The sequence below is a fragment of the Pristiophorus japonicus genome, chromosome 22, assembly GCF_044704955.1.
Source record: "Pristiophorus japonicus isolate sPriJap1 chromosome 22, sPriJap1.hap1, whole genome shotgun sequence".
Lineage (NCBI taxonomy): Eukaryota > Metazoa > Chordata > Chondrichthyes > Pristiophoridae > Pristiophorus > Pristiophorus japonicus.
The window spans coordinates 19,239,666-19,254,535 of record NC_091998.1 but is presented as its reverse complement, the minus strand read 5'-3'; the positions used below and the strand labels follow the sequence as shown (position 1 = coordinate 19,254,535).

The following is a 14,870-nucleotide window of genomic DNA, read 5'->3' as shown; positions in this document are numbered from 1 at the left end:
GCCCCTCGAACCTGCTCCACCATTCAATAAGATCATGGCTGATCTGATCTTGGCACTTCCCTGCCCGCTCCCCATAACCCTTGACCCCCATTATCGTTCAAAAATCTGTCCATCTCCACCTTAAATATATTCAATGACCCACCTCCACAGCTCTCTGGGGCAGAAAATTCCACAGATTCTGAGAGTTCCTTCAAATGTACGTCCACTGGTGCAGAGATAGTCCCCTCCCCCCGCCCGCGCTCCTCAGCGTGACAACTGTCACGGTTGACTTTTTAAAGCACCACCGGCTCTACAGGGTGACTGTGAAACGGAGTATTTCAGTAAGTGGGCCCTGCACAGTTTTGCCGGCGATGTATTTTTGCATGTGGGGGTTGACGACCTCGAGAGCAAGACTATGTTGGTAAGGAAGTCGCTGCCTGGTTCCCGCCACCTTGCAGCGGTCTCACTCTGCTGCACACAGCGCTGCGATCACAGAATAGAATCACAGAATAGTTACAGCACGGAAGGAGGCCATTCGGCCACTCGAGCCTGTGCTGGCTCTCTGCAAGAGCACCTCAGCCAGTCCCACTCCCCCGCCCTTTCCCCCGTAGCTCTGCAATTTTTTCCTTCAGCTACTTATCCAACTCCCTTTTGAAAGCCACGATTGAGTCTGCCTCCACTACCCTTTCTGGCCGTGCATTCCAGATCCTAACCACTCGCTGCGTAAAAAACAGTTTTACCTCGTGTCGCCTTTGGTTCTTCTGCCAATCACCTTAAACCTGTGTCCTCTGGTTCTCGACCCTTCCGCCAATGGGAACAGTTTCTCTCCATCTGTTCTGTCCAGACCCCTCATGATTTTGAACACCTCGATCAAATCTCCTCTCAACCTTCTCTGCTCCAAGGAGAACAACCCCAGCTTCTCCAGTCTATCCACGTAACTGAAGTCCCTCATCCCTGGAACCATTCTTGTTAATATTTTCAGCTTTGCGTAATGATACCCTTGGATGGCGCAGCACAGTCGTGAGCCAATTCACGATGCCATTATCTGAGCAGGGATTTCTCCACATATTTGGCAAGGTTTTGAGCAACGTGATTTATTTATATATGTGAGCGGGTGGAGTTGGCCTCTGTCACCCCACCTCGTTGCGAAGTCCAGAGGCCCATTGAGAGAGGTAAGAGACAGGCTCTGAATAAGGTGTGTGGGCTATTTTACAGCCCAATGGGCGTGTCACTGGGTTGCCCCAGTGTCACTCGTTATCATCATAGGCAGTCCCTCGGGATCGAGGAAGACTTGCTTCCACTCTTAGCATGAGTTCTTAGGTGGCTGAACAGTCCAATACGAGAACCATAGTTTCTGTCACAGGTGGGATAGACGGTCGTTGAGGGAAGGGGTGGGTGGGACTGGTTTGCCGCACTCTCTTTCCGCTGCCTGCGCTTGATTTCTGCACGCTCTCGGCGATGAGACTCGAGGTGCTCAGCGCTCTCCCGGATGCACTTCCTCCACTTAGGGCGGTCTTTGGCCAGGGACTCCCAGGTGTCAGTGGGAATGTTGCACTTTATCAGGGAGGCTTTGAGGTTGTCCTTGTCACGTTTCTGCTGCCCACCTTTGGCTCGTTTGCCGTGAAGGAGTTCCGAGTAGAGCGCTTGCTTCTTGTGTCACTAACAGAGAAGCATCTGCTCACGTGCCCCCTCAGACTTAGGAGGAACCACTAATATAATTAAACATGCACTAATTAAATTGAAATAAACCTATCATGTGGATCTTCTGTGTTGTGAGGTGCCCGCTGGTTGGGGAAGGCCTTGAGGATACCGGTGGGCACCGCATGTCTCTCCACTGCCACCCGGGCACTGACTAATCCGCAAAGTAGAGACAGGCAGCCAGAGACCCTCCCCACCTGGCTGTGCTCATCCGGGACCTGTGAATGGCGATCCTCACCAGGCTCCAGGAACAGACCCACGAGGAGGGCCTGTTGAGAGCTGGAAGAACCAGTTACATGCCTTTTCCCTGCTGATCCACTGACTAGTCTTGAATCGTGGTTTCTTCTAAAATGGTTAAATAAAAGTTTCTGCATGTCGACCATCACCCTCTGACCTATTCCAGTGAGCTCCCCCCTTCCCTTGTAAATATGCATCAGGCAGGAGTACTGGACTTAGGTGTCAGCCAGTGACTCAGTGGGTAGCACTCTTGCCTCTGAGTTGTGGGTTCAAGTCTCACTCCAGCGATTTGAGCACAAAAATCTAGGCTGATACTCCAGTGCAGTGCTGAGGGAGTGCTGCACTGTTGGAGGTGCCGTCTTTTGGATGTTAAACCGAAGCCCTGTCTGCTCCCTCAGGTGGATGTAAAAGATCTTAAGGCACTATTTTGAAGAAGAGCAGGGGAATTATCCCCGGTGTCCTGGCCAATGTTTATCCTTCAATCAACATAATAAAAACAGATGATCTGGTCATTATCACATTGCTGTTTGTGGGAGCTTGCTGTACGCAAATTGGCTGCCGTGTTTCCCACATTACAGCAGTGACTACATTTCAAAAGTACTTCATTGGCTGTAAAGCGCTTTTGGGAATTCCTGACATTGTGAAAGGTGCTATATAAATGCAAGTCTTGTACAGCATTGCGACCATTTTATAGCTTTTTAAAATAACTTGGCTCTGATGTTTTGAATGATATTGTACTATTTTAACCAAACGGAGTAGTTCTCCTTAATCAGCTTACTGTGGGGAGACACGTTTGCCCTCTAGATACAGGGCATTCACCCAGATGGATGATGGGTGAGCTCATTTCGCTTCCATGTGGAACGAGACAGGGCTGCTTTAGATTCTTCAGCAGTGCAAATATATCTTTGCTTTCACCCTCAGTGGGTTCTGTTGGCACCAATGCCCACAAGTGTAAACTGGTATTTATTTCTTGGCCAACCTTGAAAGATTTCTCCAACAGCCTAACATTAGCAGTTCAATCTGGGAAACATTTCAGAATATGGAATAAGCTGGGCAGGCTGAACCCATGCCTTGCCTTGTAGTTTTTCAGCTGCAGTTACCTCCAATTGTATTGGTCTGTGGAGGGCCTCAAATATTTGTTTGTCCATGTTGCCGGGTCTTGGGGAAGTGACGGAACAGATCCCGTGTCATTTGCAGCAAGAGCTAGGGAATAGATTTGTGTATTAAGGGAAGAGCAGCATAGTGGTTATGTTAGTGGACTAGAAATCCACTAGGGGCCTGGACTAATGATCCAGAGACATGAGTTCAAATCCCACCACGGCAGCTGGGGGAATTTAAATTCAAATAAATAAATTTGGAATTAAAAAGCTGGTATCAGCAATGGTGACCATGAAATTACCAGTTTGTCATAAAAAACATCTTTTTAGCTAATGTCCTTTAGGGAAGGAAATTTGCCGTCCTTACCCGGTCTGGCCTATATGTGACTCCAGACCCACAGCAATGTGGTTGACGCTTTAACTGCCCTCTGAAATGGCCCAGCAAGCCCCTCGGCTGTATTCAAAAGGCGGCTCACCACCACCTTCTCGAGGGCAATCAGGGATGGGCAATAAATGTCGGCCTTGCCAGCGATGCCCACATCCCGTGTATGAATAAAAAGCAAACAATATTGCATTCTCTTCCCTTTTTCTCCCTCTGGGTAAAACAAATGCCATAACGATGCTTAAAGCACAGGTACCACGATGTTCTTTTGACTGACTCTGCTGTTTGCTGGGATATCGATTTTGGGCCTTCACCCGAGTGTGGAAGCAAACAATCAACAAATGAGCAAGAGTGTGGACTTCCTGACTCCCGGCGTCACCGACAGACTTCCCAGCTTTTGCTGCTTGCTGTTGATGTTTGATTAAACAGACAATGTTCGTGGCATCCTCGGAGACTATTGGCCCAGGCAATGCCCTCCAGTATGGAGGGAGCCTATTAATGTTAGCAAAGCCCTGCCCATTGAGAGTGTCACATCACAGTGTCAGCTGTGGCTCAGTGGGCAGCACACTTGCTCCTGAGTCAGGCGGTTGTGGGTTCGGGTCCTACTCCAGGGACTGGAGCACAAAAATCTCAGCTGACGCTTCAGTGCAGTGCTGAGGGAGTGCTGCACTGTCGGAGGAGCTAACTTTCAGTTGAGACGTTAAACCGAGGCCCCGTCTGCTCTCTCAGGTGAATGTAAAAGATCCCATGGCACTATTTTGAAGAAGAGCAGGGGAGTTATCCCCAGGCTTCCCTTTCCTCCCTTCCCTTCCCTTTTTAAGGATAGTTTGGGTCGCCAGTGGGAATATCCATTAGTTATATAAAGCAAATGACTAGCTTCTATTGAGCAGTCCTGACTCTAGTCAACAGAGAATGGTGATGAACAGCAGAGGACAGCTCAGGGTTTAAATGAACAGTACAGAGCCACTTTTGGCATGCTACAGATATATAATCTTGATTTGTCTTTGAATCATTGTTTTTTTGTCAGTTACTGCGACTCTATCTTGTTGCAGTATTGCTGAATTCTCAATGGGTTTTAACTTGGTGAAGTCAACTTTCAACACTGCCCATCAAGGTCTGATAAATTTAATTAAAATGATTGTTTTAAAGTAGAGCAAATGTAATCTCGTTATGGTCAAATGTTCTCCACAGTTGTATCACTGCCTTGAAATGTGCAATTCCATCCTCCGGGGAACAAGTGTTGAGTTATTAGGCTGTGTGCGCACTTTCAGTCTAACACAGTAACACGCTGACATGCTAAAGGAGTGGTGACTCTGAATATCAGATCCATCTCTTCAATAATTGCTGAAATCTTCAGTTGCACCAAAAGAGCTGTCTCGTTTCTAATTAACCTCCGCCCACCCTCCAATAAAATCAAATGAAGCCTTAAAAACTCTGAAATACAGTTGAGAAAAATGAAGGTTTTTTTTTCATATATAGTCACAAACTAGCCTAGGAATAGACATCTTCAGAATTCTGTATCTTCAACAGGAATCAAACTATTTGCCGTACAGCCTTGGTGCTTCCAGTACAGCTCGTTTAAAAATGGCATTTGAGGTCAAATAGTCTTCAAACTGACGAAAGGTATTTATCCTTCCGAGAGCTTCATCAATAATTTTGTAGGTTAATGTGCCAACTGGAGCGGTACTGAGCCACACAGACTGCGGAACTTGCTGATTGAAACCCTGCTGTCTGCCGAGGCAACCCTTGACGGTTCGAGGAAGCCTTGCCGTGTGAAGGATGCGCGGGGACGGGATCGGGCTTGGCAGACGTGGGCCCTTCTCCTTTCGGGCGAATCGCCCGCGGTCAGTCAGTGGCTAGAGTCGCAGCTAAAGAATGGCCACCCGGGTGGGTTAGCGGGGAGCTGCAAGGCACTCGTGGAGCTGGTGGATCAGCAGGAGTTTAGGAACACCGGGAGAGAAGAGGGAAAAGTACTTCCGAGCATTCCGCTATCGCTACCTGACCTGCATCACCGTGCAAGTAATTCAGTTCTTTTCAAGGTTGAGCACACTTTTACTACGGGGTAAAAACTTTTCACAGGTCGCATCATATCTGTCTATATACCCACCACCTGATATTCCGTCAATGTGCAGCAAACAATTAAGAAAGCAAATGGTATGTTTGCCGTTATTACAAGAGGATTTGAGTATAAGAGTAAAGACGTCTTACTGCAATTATATAGGGCCCTGGTGAGACCACACCTGGAGTATTGTGTACACTTTTGGTCTCCTTACGTAAGGAAGGATATACTTGCTGTAGAGGGAGTGCAACGAAGGTTCACCAGACTGATTCCTGGGATGGGAGGATTGTCCTATGAGGAGAGATTGAGTCGACTAGGCCTAAATTCACGAGAGTTTAGAAGAATGAGAGATGATCGCATTGAAACATACAAAATTCTTACAGGGCTTGACAGGGTAGATGCAGGGAGGATGTTTCCCCGGGCTGGGGAGTCTAGAACCAGGGGTCACAGTCTCAGAATAAGGGGTCGGCCATTTAGGACTGAGATAAGGAGAAACCTCTTCACTCAGAGGGTGGTGAATCTTTGGAATTCTGTGCCCCAGAGGGATGTGGAGGCTCAGTCGTCGAGGATATTGAAGGTTGAGATTGATAGATTTTTGGATATTAAGGGAATCGAGGGATATGGGAATAGTGCAGGAAAGTGGAGTTGAGGTAGAAGATCAGCCATGATCTCATTGGACGGTGGAGCAGGCTCGAGGCACCGTGTGGCCTGCACCTGTTTCTTATGTTCTTGTGATCTAAATGCACCGCTCTGAATTTATCCACATTGAAGGAAATCTGCCGCCAATGAGCCCATGCCCCCAATGTATGAAGATCAACCATTGAAGGATCTGGGCGTCAGTTTCTGCAGCAAAAGCAGCGGCCAACAAAAACTCCTCATCGGAAAAGCATTAGCGGTCCAGAAAATGAGTCTCTCACTGATGTGCATCTCTCCTCTTTTAAGAAGCTATCATTTTGATTGATTCTGAACCAAAGGTTACTAGGGCTCTGAGAAGCGGCATCGCCTCCTAGCAACCATTACTGCCTCCCATGGCGATGGCTAAACTGCATCTCGAAGCACCGCGGGGATAAAAACTTCGGGTACAGATAGAAAGTGCAATTGCTGGAAGTCTGAAAGGAAAGCAGAAAATGCAGTAAATACACAGCAGGTCAGTCAGCATCGGCAGAGAAAAGACAAGTTAGCAGTTCAGCTGTAATTGATTCGGACAAGGGTTACATTTGAAACCTTAACTTGTCTCGTTTTAAAAAAAAAACAGATACCGACTGATCTGTGTATTTCCAGCATGTTCTGATTTTGTTTTGTAAAAACCATAATTTCTATTTTCAACACATCCCCACTGTCTCCTTCAGCGACCAGACTGCACAGCACACAACCTGGGTTGATGCTAGGAATTCTAGTTCTTAACGGCATATTCAGAATGTATTCGGAAGTGACGCATTATAAGGAAGTAAAAGGGTAACATGTAGAGGTGAACAAAAGATTTTATATTCAGTTGTCCCTAGGCCTGGGATTCAACATGACACGATCATCTGTTTTAGTGATGTTGTTTCAGGGATAAATATTGGCCCAGGACACCTGAGATAACTGCCCCTGCCCTTCGAAATAGCTGTAGTGCCATGGGATCTTTTATGTCCACCTGAGAGGGGAGGCGGAGCCTCGGTTTAACGTCCCATCCAAAAGACGGCACCTCCAACAGTGCAGCACTCCCTCGGCACTGCACCAAAAGTGTTGGCCTAAATAATGTGCTCATCCTGAAGTGGGGCTTGAACCCATGATCTCCTGACTCAACGGCAAGAGTGCTCCCCACTGAACCACGGATGACTTGCAACGCAAGGTCTTCAGGTGATATTTGTCATGTAAGCACGAAGCTCCAGTCCTTCAGACACGCGCACACTACCATTCAGTAATGCTGGTGACTTCTACCTGCCCCTGCTATCTCAGCAGCTTTGAAAATGATTTGGTCCTTTTTACTAACCACGTTCTTTTGCTCTCCTGATTTTTCAACAGATGAGCTTCTAGAAGCTGGCGAAGCTGGATCCTTTGACTTTGCCTTCATAGATGCTGACAAGGTGAATTACGGTCTATATTATGAGAAGTGCCTGCAACTTTCTCCGGAAAGGAGGAATAATAGTAATTGACAATGTGAGTATGCAGGGTGTCCTTAAATAACGGGTCATTCTCAATCGGCTGACGATTGTGCTTGTGATTGGTAAGAAAACACTGAAGTGATATTCCTAAACATGGCATAGGAAAAGAAAGACTTGCATTTATATTGCGCTTTTCACGGCCACCAGATGTCTCAAAGCGCTTTACAGCCAATGAAGTACTTTTGGAGTGTAGTCACTGTTGTAATGTGGGAAACGCGGCAGCCAATTTGCGCAGAGAAAGTCATCACATGATACGTATGGATAATTACCTGAAAGAAAAAAATGGCGGGGCTACGGGGATAGGGCGGGGGGAGTGGGACTAGCTGAGGTGCTCTTGCAGAGAGCCGGCACGGGCTCGACGGGCCAAATGACCTCCTTTGTGCTGTAACCATTCTGTGATTCATGATAAATTTAGAGGAAGTATCTTATTTTGCCAGGGGGCTTATCTTATTGAGGTTGGAGCTGTTTTACTGAACTTACTCCACCTGACGGTGGAGGGGGGGGGGGGGGGGGAAGTGTGATGTATGTAGCACTCAAATCACTGACTCCACACGGTCTGGTGTTGTACTAACTGCTGTGACCTTAGTCCTTTATTGTCTGACTCCAGAGTGCCTCTCCGGTGTGGTGGGTAGGCTTTTATACTCTGTCTTGCAGGTACTTTCAGGTCTCCTACCACAGCGCTCTCTGTGGTGCACCATTGTACTTATACATTTAATGTACCTGGACAATACATAACATCTCACTCCCCCCCTAGTTCCAAAAGCCATTGCCGGTGACCTCGGCCTTGTTGGTCCTGGTTGATTTGTGGATCCATGACCATCCACTTCCCTCTTCTCCCCCATGTGAAGGACTCGGTGCAAACATGTGGGATAAAATACACGAGCATAACCTCCAACAGAAAGCAGGTATACATAGACGGTACATTTGTCTGGTACATATAATATGTGGTACAGATGTTATGTCAAAAAGTTGCAGGTACACTGAACAGTTATTTAATCCCAGCTCCTCTGGGTGAGGTACGGTGGTGATACACTGCCCCATTTTGCCCGAGGTAATGGGCTGCGCTGAGACAGGGTATCGCAACTGGTGCGTTGCCGCTGTTCTCATGAAGTAGTCGCCTTAGCAGCCGCTGAACCATTGCATGAATCACCTAAATCGAAAATCGCATTAGCCCATTGGTCATGTTAGTCACGGGTCCATATCCCTTTTACTTGAACCTCGTGGTATTAACTCTTTTCGTAATTCATATCCATAATTTTAAACACAATAACCATTCAGCATTAAAATATTACCTTAACTCTTATCATAAATCGTAATTCATATCCATTATTTTAAATACAGTAACCATTCAGCATTAAAATATTAACTCTTATCATAAATCCGTCATCCTACATTCACATTGCTCATTTAGACTCGCTCTTGCCTTACAAAAGTCTCTTTGTGGGGACCGCCAACGGTCTAAGGCCCTTTTAAGACTCCCGGGTGCATTTCCCTTTTAAGACGCCATCTTGTGGTTCCCACGAGGCTTGGGCGCCGCCATTTTAGTTGTACTGTTTGCCTTTGTTCTTTGCAGAACTCTGCAGCCGCCATCTTGAGCTCGCTGGCCTGCCGTTTTGCTCTCTGGAAAAGAAGAAATAACGAAGAAAGAAGGAAAGAAAACAGCCAAAACATGATCTTGAATCTGGCCGTATCCTCTGTTCTGGCTCCCGCATCTGTCCGAGAAATCGCGTTCTCCCGAGTCGTACCTGCCGCCTCTGTAGCCTCCGCCGCAGCCTCCGTTCCTGCCGCTGGTGCCGCCTCTCCTGTGGCCTCCGCTCCTGCTCCAGCACCAGCCACTGCTCCTGCTCCAGCACCTGCCGCCTCTCCTGCTCCAGCACCTGCCACTGCTCCTGCTCCAGCACCTGCCACTGCTCCTGCTCCAGCACCTGCCGCCTCTCCTGCTCCAGCACCAGCCGCCTCTCCTGCTCCAGCACCTGCCACTGCTCCTGCTCCAGCACCTGCCACCTCTCCTGCTCCAGCACCAGCCGCCTCTCCTGCTCCAGCACCTGCCACCTCTCCTGCTCCAGCACCAGCTGCCTCTCCTGCTCCAGCACCAGCCGCCTCTCCTGCTCCAGCACCTGCCACTGCTCCTGCTCCAGCACCTGCCACCTCTCCTGCTCCAGCACCAGCCGCCTCTCCTGCTCCAGCACCTGCCACCTCTCCTGCTCCAGCACCTGCCGCCTCTCCTGTTCCAGCACCAGCCGCCTCTCCTGTTCCAGCACCTGCCACTGCTCCTGCTCCAGCACCTGCCACTGCTCCTGCTCCAGCACCTGCCACCTCTCCTGCTCCAGCACCAGCCGCCTCTCCTGCTCCAGCACCTGCCACTGCTCCTGCTCCAGCACCTGCCACCTCTCCTGCTCCAGCACCTGCCGCCTCTCCTGCTCCAGCACCTGCCACTGCTCCTGCTCCAGCACCTGCCACTGCTCCTGCTCCAGCACCTGCCGCCTCTCCTGCTCCAGCACCTGCCGCCTCTCCTGCTCCAGCACCTGCCACTGCTCCTGCTCCAGCACCTGCCACTGCTCCTGCTCCAGCACCTGCCACTGCTCCAGCACCTGCCGCCTCTCCTGCTCCAGCACCTGCCACTGCTCCTGCTCCAACACCTGCCACCTCTCCTGCTCCAGCACCTGCCACCTCTCCTGCTCCAGCACCTGCCACCTCTCCTGCTCCAGCACCTGCCGCCTCTCCTGCTCCAGCACCTGCCGCCTCTCCTGTTCCAGCACCAGCCGCCTCTCCTGCTCCATCACCTGCCACCTCTCCTGCTCCAGCACCAGCCGCCTCTCCTGCTCCAGCACCTGCCACTGCTCCTGCTCCAGCACCTGCCACCTCTCCTGCTCCAGCACCTGCCACTGCTCCTGCTCCAGCACCTGCCACCTCTCCTGCTCCAGCACCTGCCACTGCTCCTGCTCCAGCACCTGCCGCCTCTCCTGCTCCAGCACCTGCCGCCTCTCCTGCTCCAGCACCTGCCACTGCTCCTGCTCCAGCACCTGCCACCTCTCCTGCTCCAGCACCTGCCACCTCTCCTGCTCCAGCACCTGCCACTGCTCCTGCTCCAGCACCTGCCACTGCTCCTGCTCCAGCACCTGCCGCCTCTCCTGCTCCAACACCTGCCACTGCTCCTGCTCCAGCACCAGCCGCCTCTCCTGCTCCAGCACCAGCCGCCTCTCCTGCTCCAGCACCTGCCGCCTCTCCTGCTCCAGCACCAGCCACTGCTCCTGCTCCAGCACCTGCCACTGCTCCTGCTCCAGCACCTGCCACTGCTCCTGCTCCAGCACCTGCCACTGCTCCTGCTCCAGCATCTGCCGCCTCTCCTGCTCCAGCATCTGCCGCCTCTCCTGCTCCAGCACCTGCCACTGCTCCTGCTCCAGCACCTGCCACTGCTCCTGCTCCAGCACCAGCCGCCTCTCCTGCTCCAGCACCTGCCACTGCTCCTGCTCCAGCACCTGCCACTGCTCCTGCTCCAGCACCTGCCGCCTCTCCTGCTCCAGCACCTGCCGCCTCTCCTGCTCCAGCACCAGCCGCCTCTCCTGCTCCAGCACCTGCCACCTCTCCTGCTCCAGCACCTGCCACTGCTCCTGCTCCAGCACCTGCCGCCTCTCCTGCTCCAGCACCTGCCACTGCTCCTGCTCCAGCACCTGCCACTGCTCCTGCTCCAGCACCTGCCACTGCTCCTGCTCCAGCACCAGCCGCCTCTCCTGCTCCAGCACCTGCCACTGCTCCTGCTCCAGCACCTGCCGCCTCTCCTGCTCCAGCACCTGCCACTGCTCCTGCTCCAGCACCTGCCACTGCTCCTGCTCCAGCACCAGCCGCCTCTCCTGCTCCAGCACCAGCCGCCTCTCCTACTCCAGCACCTGCCGCCTCTCCTGCTCCAGCACCTGCCGCCTCTCCTGCTCCAGCACCTGCCGCCTCTCCTGCTCCAGCACCTGCCACCTCTCCTGCTCCAGCACCTGCCACCTCTCCTGCTCCAGCACCTGCCGCCTCTCCTGCTCCAGCACCTGCCGCCTTTCCTGCTCCAGCACCTGCCACTGCTCCTGCTCCAGCACCTGCCGCCTCTCCTGCTCCAGCACCTGCCGCCTTTCCTGCTCCAGCACCTGCCACTGCTCCTGCTCCAGCACCAGCCGCCTTTCCTGCTCCAGCACCTGCCACTGCTCCTGCTCCAGCACCAGCTACCTCTCCTGCTCCAGCACCTGCCACTGCTCCTGCTCCAGCACCTGCCACTGCTCCTGCTCCAGCACCTGCCACTGCTCCTGCTCCAGCACCAGCTGCCTCTCCTGCTCCAGCACCAGCCGCCTCTCCTGCTCCAGCACCTGCCACTGCTCCTGCTCCAGCACCAGCTGCCTCTCCTGCTCCAGCACCTGCCACTTCTCCTGCTCCAGCACCTGCCACTGCTCCTGGTCCAGCACCAGCTGCCTCTCCTGCTCCAGCACCTGCCACTGCTCCTGGTCCAGCACCAGCTGCCTCTCCTGCTCCAGCACCTGCCACTTCTCCTGCTCCAGCACCTGCCACCTCTCCTGCTCCAGCACCAGCTGCCTCTCCTGCTCCAGCACCTGCCACTGCTCCTGCTCCAGCACCTGCCACTTCTCCTGCTCCAGCACCTGCCACCTCTCCTGCTCCAGCACCTGCCACCGCTCCTGCTCCAGCACCTGCCACTGCTCCTGCTCCAGCACCTGCCGCCTCTCCTGCTCCAGCACCTGCCACTGCTCCTGCTCCAGCACCAGCCACTGCTCCTGCTCCAGCACCTGCCGCCTCTCCTGCTCCAGCACCTGCCGCCTCTCCTGCTCCAGCACCTGCCACTGCTCCTGCTCCAGCACCTGCCACTGCTCCTGCTCCAGCACCTGCCGCCTCTCCTGCTCCAGCACCTGCCACTGCTCCTGCTCCAGCACCTGCCACCTCTCCTGCTCCAGCACCTGCCACTGCTCCTGCTCCAGCACCAGCCACTGCTCCTGCTCCAGCACCTGCCGCCTCTCCTGCTCCAGCACCTGCCACTGCTCCTGCTCCAGCACCTGCCACTGCTCCTGCTCCAGCACCTGCCACCTCTCCTGCTCCAGCACCTGCCACTTCTCCTGCTCCAGCACCTGCCACTGCTCCTGCTCCAGCACCTGCCACTGCTCCTGCTCCAGCACCTGCCTCCTCTCCTGCTCCAGCACCTGCCACTGCTCCTGCTCCAGCACCTGCCACTGCTCCTGCTCCAGCACCTGCCACCTCTCCTGCTCCAGCACCTGCCGCCTCTCCTGCTCCAGCACCTGCCACTTCTCCTGCTCCAGCACCTGCCACTTCTCCTGCTCCAGCACCTGCCACTGCTCCTGCTCCAGCACCTGCCACTGCTCCTGCTCCAGCACCTGCCACTGCTCCTGCTCCAGCACCTGCCACTGCTCCTGCTCCAGCACCTGCCACTGCTCCTGCTCCAGCACCAGCCACTGCTCCTGCTCCAGCACCTGCCACTGCTCCTGCTCCAGCACCTGCCACTGCTCCTGCTCCAGCACCTGCCACTGCTCCTGCTCCAGCACCTGCCACTGCTCCTGCTCCAGCACCTGCCGCCTCTCCTGCTCCAGCACCTGCCACCTCTCCTGCTCCAGCACCTGCCGCCTCTCCTGCTCCAGCACCAGCCGCCTTTCCTGCTCCAGCACCTGCCACTGCTCCTGCTCCAGCACCTGCCACTGCTCCTGCTCCAGCACCAGCTGCCTCTCCTGCTCCAGCACCTGCCACTGCTCCTGCTCCAGCACCAGCTGCCTCTCCTGCTCCAGCACCAGCCGCCTCTCCTGCTCCAGCACCTGCCACTGCTCCTGCTCCAGCACCTGCCACTGCTCCTGCTCCAGCACCTGCCACTGCTCCTGCTCCAGCACCTGCCACTGCTCCTGGTCCAGCACCAGCTGCCTCTCCTGTTCCAGCACCTGCCACTGCTCCTGCTCCAGCACCAGCTGCCTCTCCTGCTCCAGCACCTGCCACTGCTCCTGCTCCAGCACCAGCCGCCTCTCCTGCTCCAGCACCAGCCGCCTCTCCTGCTCCAGCACCAGCCGCCTCTCCTGCTCCAGCACCTGCCACCTCTCCTGCTCCAGCACCAGCCGCCTCTCCTGCTCCAGCACCTGCCACTGCTCCTGCTCCAGCACCTGCCACTTCTCCTGCTCCAGCACCTGCCACCTCTCCTGCTCCAGCACCTGCCACCTCTCCTGCTCCAGCACCTGCCACTGCTCCTGCTCCAGCACCTGCCACCTCTCCTGCTCCAGCACCTGCCACCTCTCCTGCTCCAGCACCTGCCACTGCTCCTGCTCCAGCACCAGCCGCCTCTCCTGCTCCAGCACCTGCCACTTCTCCTGCTCCAGCACCAGCCGCCTCTCCTGCTCCAGCACCTGCCACCTCTCCTGCTCCAGCACCTGCCACTGCTCCTGCTCCAGCACCTGCCACTGCTCCTGCTCCAGCACCTGCCGCCTCTCCTGCTCCAGCACCTGCCACTGCTCCTGCTCCAGCACCTGCCACCTCTCCTGCTCCAGCACCTGCCACTGCTCCTGCTCCAGCACCTGCCGCCTCTCCTGCTCCAGCACCTGCCACCGCTCCTGCTCCAGCACCTGCCGCCTCTCCTGCTCCAGCACCTGCCGCCTCTCCTGCTCCAGCACCTGCCACTGCTCCTGCTCCAGCACCTGCCACTGCTCCTGCTCCAGCACCTGCCGCCTCTCCTGCTCCAGCACCTGCCACTGCTCCTGCTCCAGCACCTGCCACCTCTCCTGCTCCAGCACCTGCCACTGCTCCTGCTCCAGCACCTGCCGCCTCTCCTGCTCCAGCACCTGCCACTGCTCCTGCTCCAGCACCTGCCGCCTCTCCTGCTCCAGCACCTGCCACTGCTCCTGCTCCAGCACCTGCCGCCTCTCCTGCTCCAGCACCTGCCGCCTCTCCTGCTCCAGCACCTGCCACTGCTCCTGCTCCAGCACCAGCCACTGCTCCTGCTCCAGCACCTGCCACTGCTCCTGCTCCAGCACCTGCCACTGCTCCTGCTCCAGCACCTGCCGCCTCTCCTGCTCCAGCACCAGCCACTGCTCCTGCTCCAGCACCTGCCACTGCTCCTGCTCCAGCACCTGCCGCCTCTCCTGCTCCAGCACCTGCCACTTCTCCTGCTCCAGCACCTGCCACCTCTCCTGCTCCAGCACCTGCCACTGCTCCTGCTCCAGCACCTGCCACTGCTCCTGCTCCAGCACCTGCCGCCTCTCCTGCTCCAGCACCTGCCACTGCTCCTGCTCCAGCAC

At 54.7% G+C, this 14,870-nt stretch overlaps 1 protein-coding gene across 1 annotated transcript in view; it reads left to right on the top strand.

Annotated features, from left to right (window-relative positions):
* Positions 1 to 14,870, top strand: part of comtd1 (catechol-O-methyltransferase domain containing 1) — a 78,625-nt gene that overhangs the window by 46,485 nt on the left and 17,270 nt on the right. Inside the window, 2 exon segments of the mRNA XM_070865373.1 lie at positions 7,460 to 7,560; positions 7,562 to 7,594. Coding sequence (XP_070721474.1) covers positions 7,460 to 7,560; positions 7,562 to 7,594 — 134 coding nt within the window.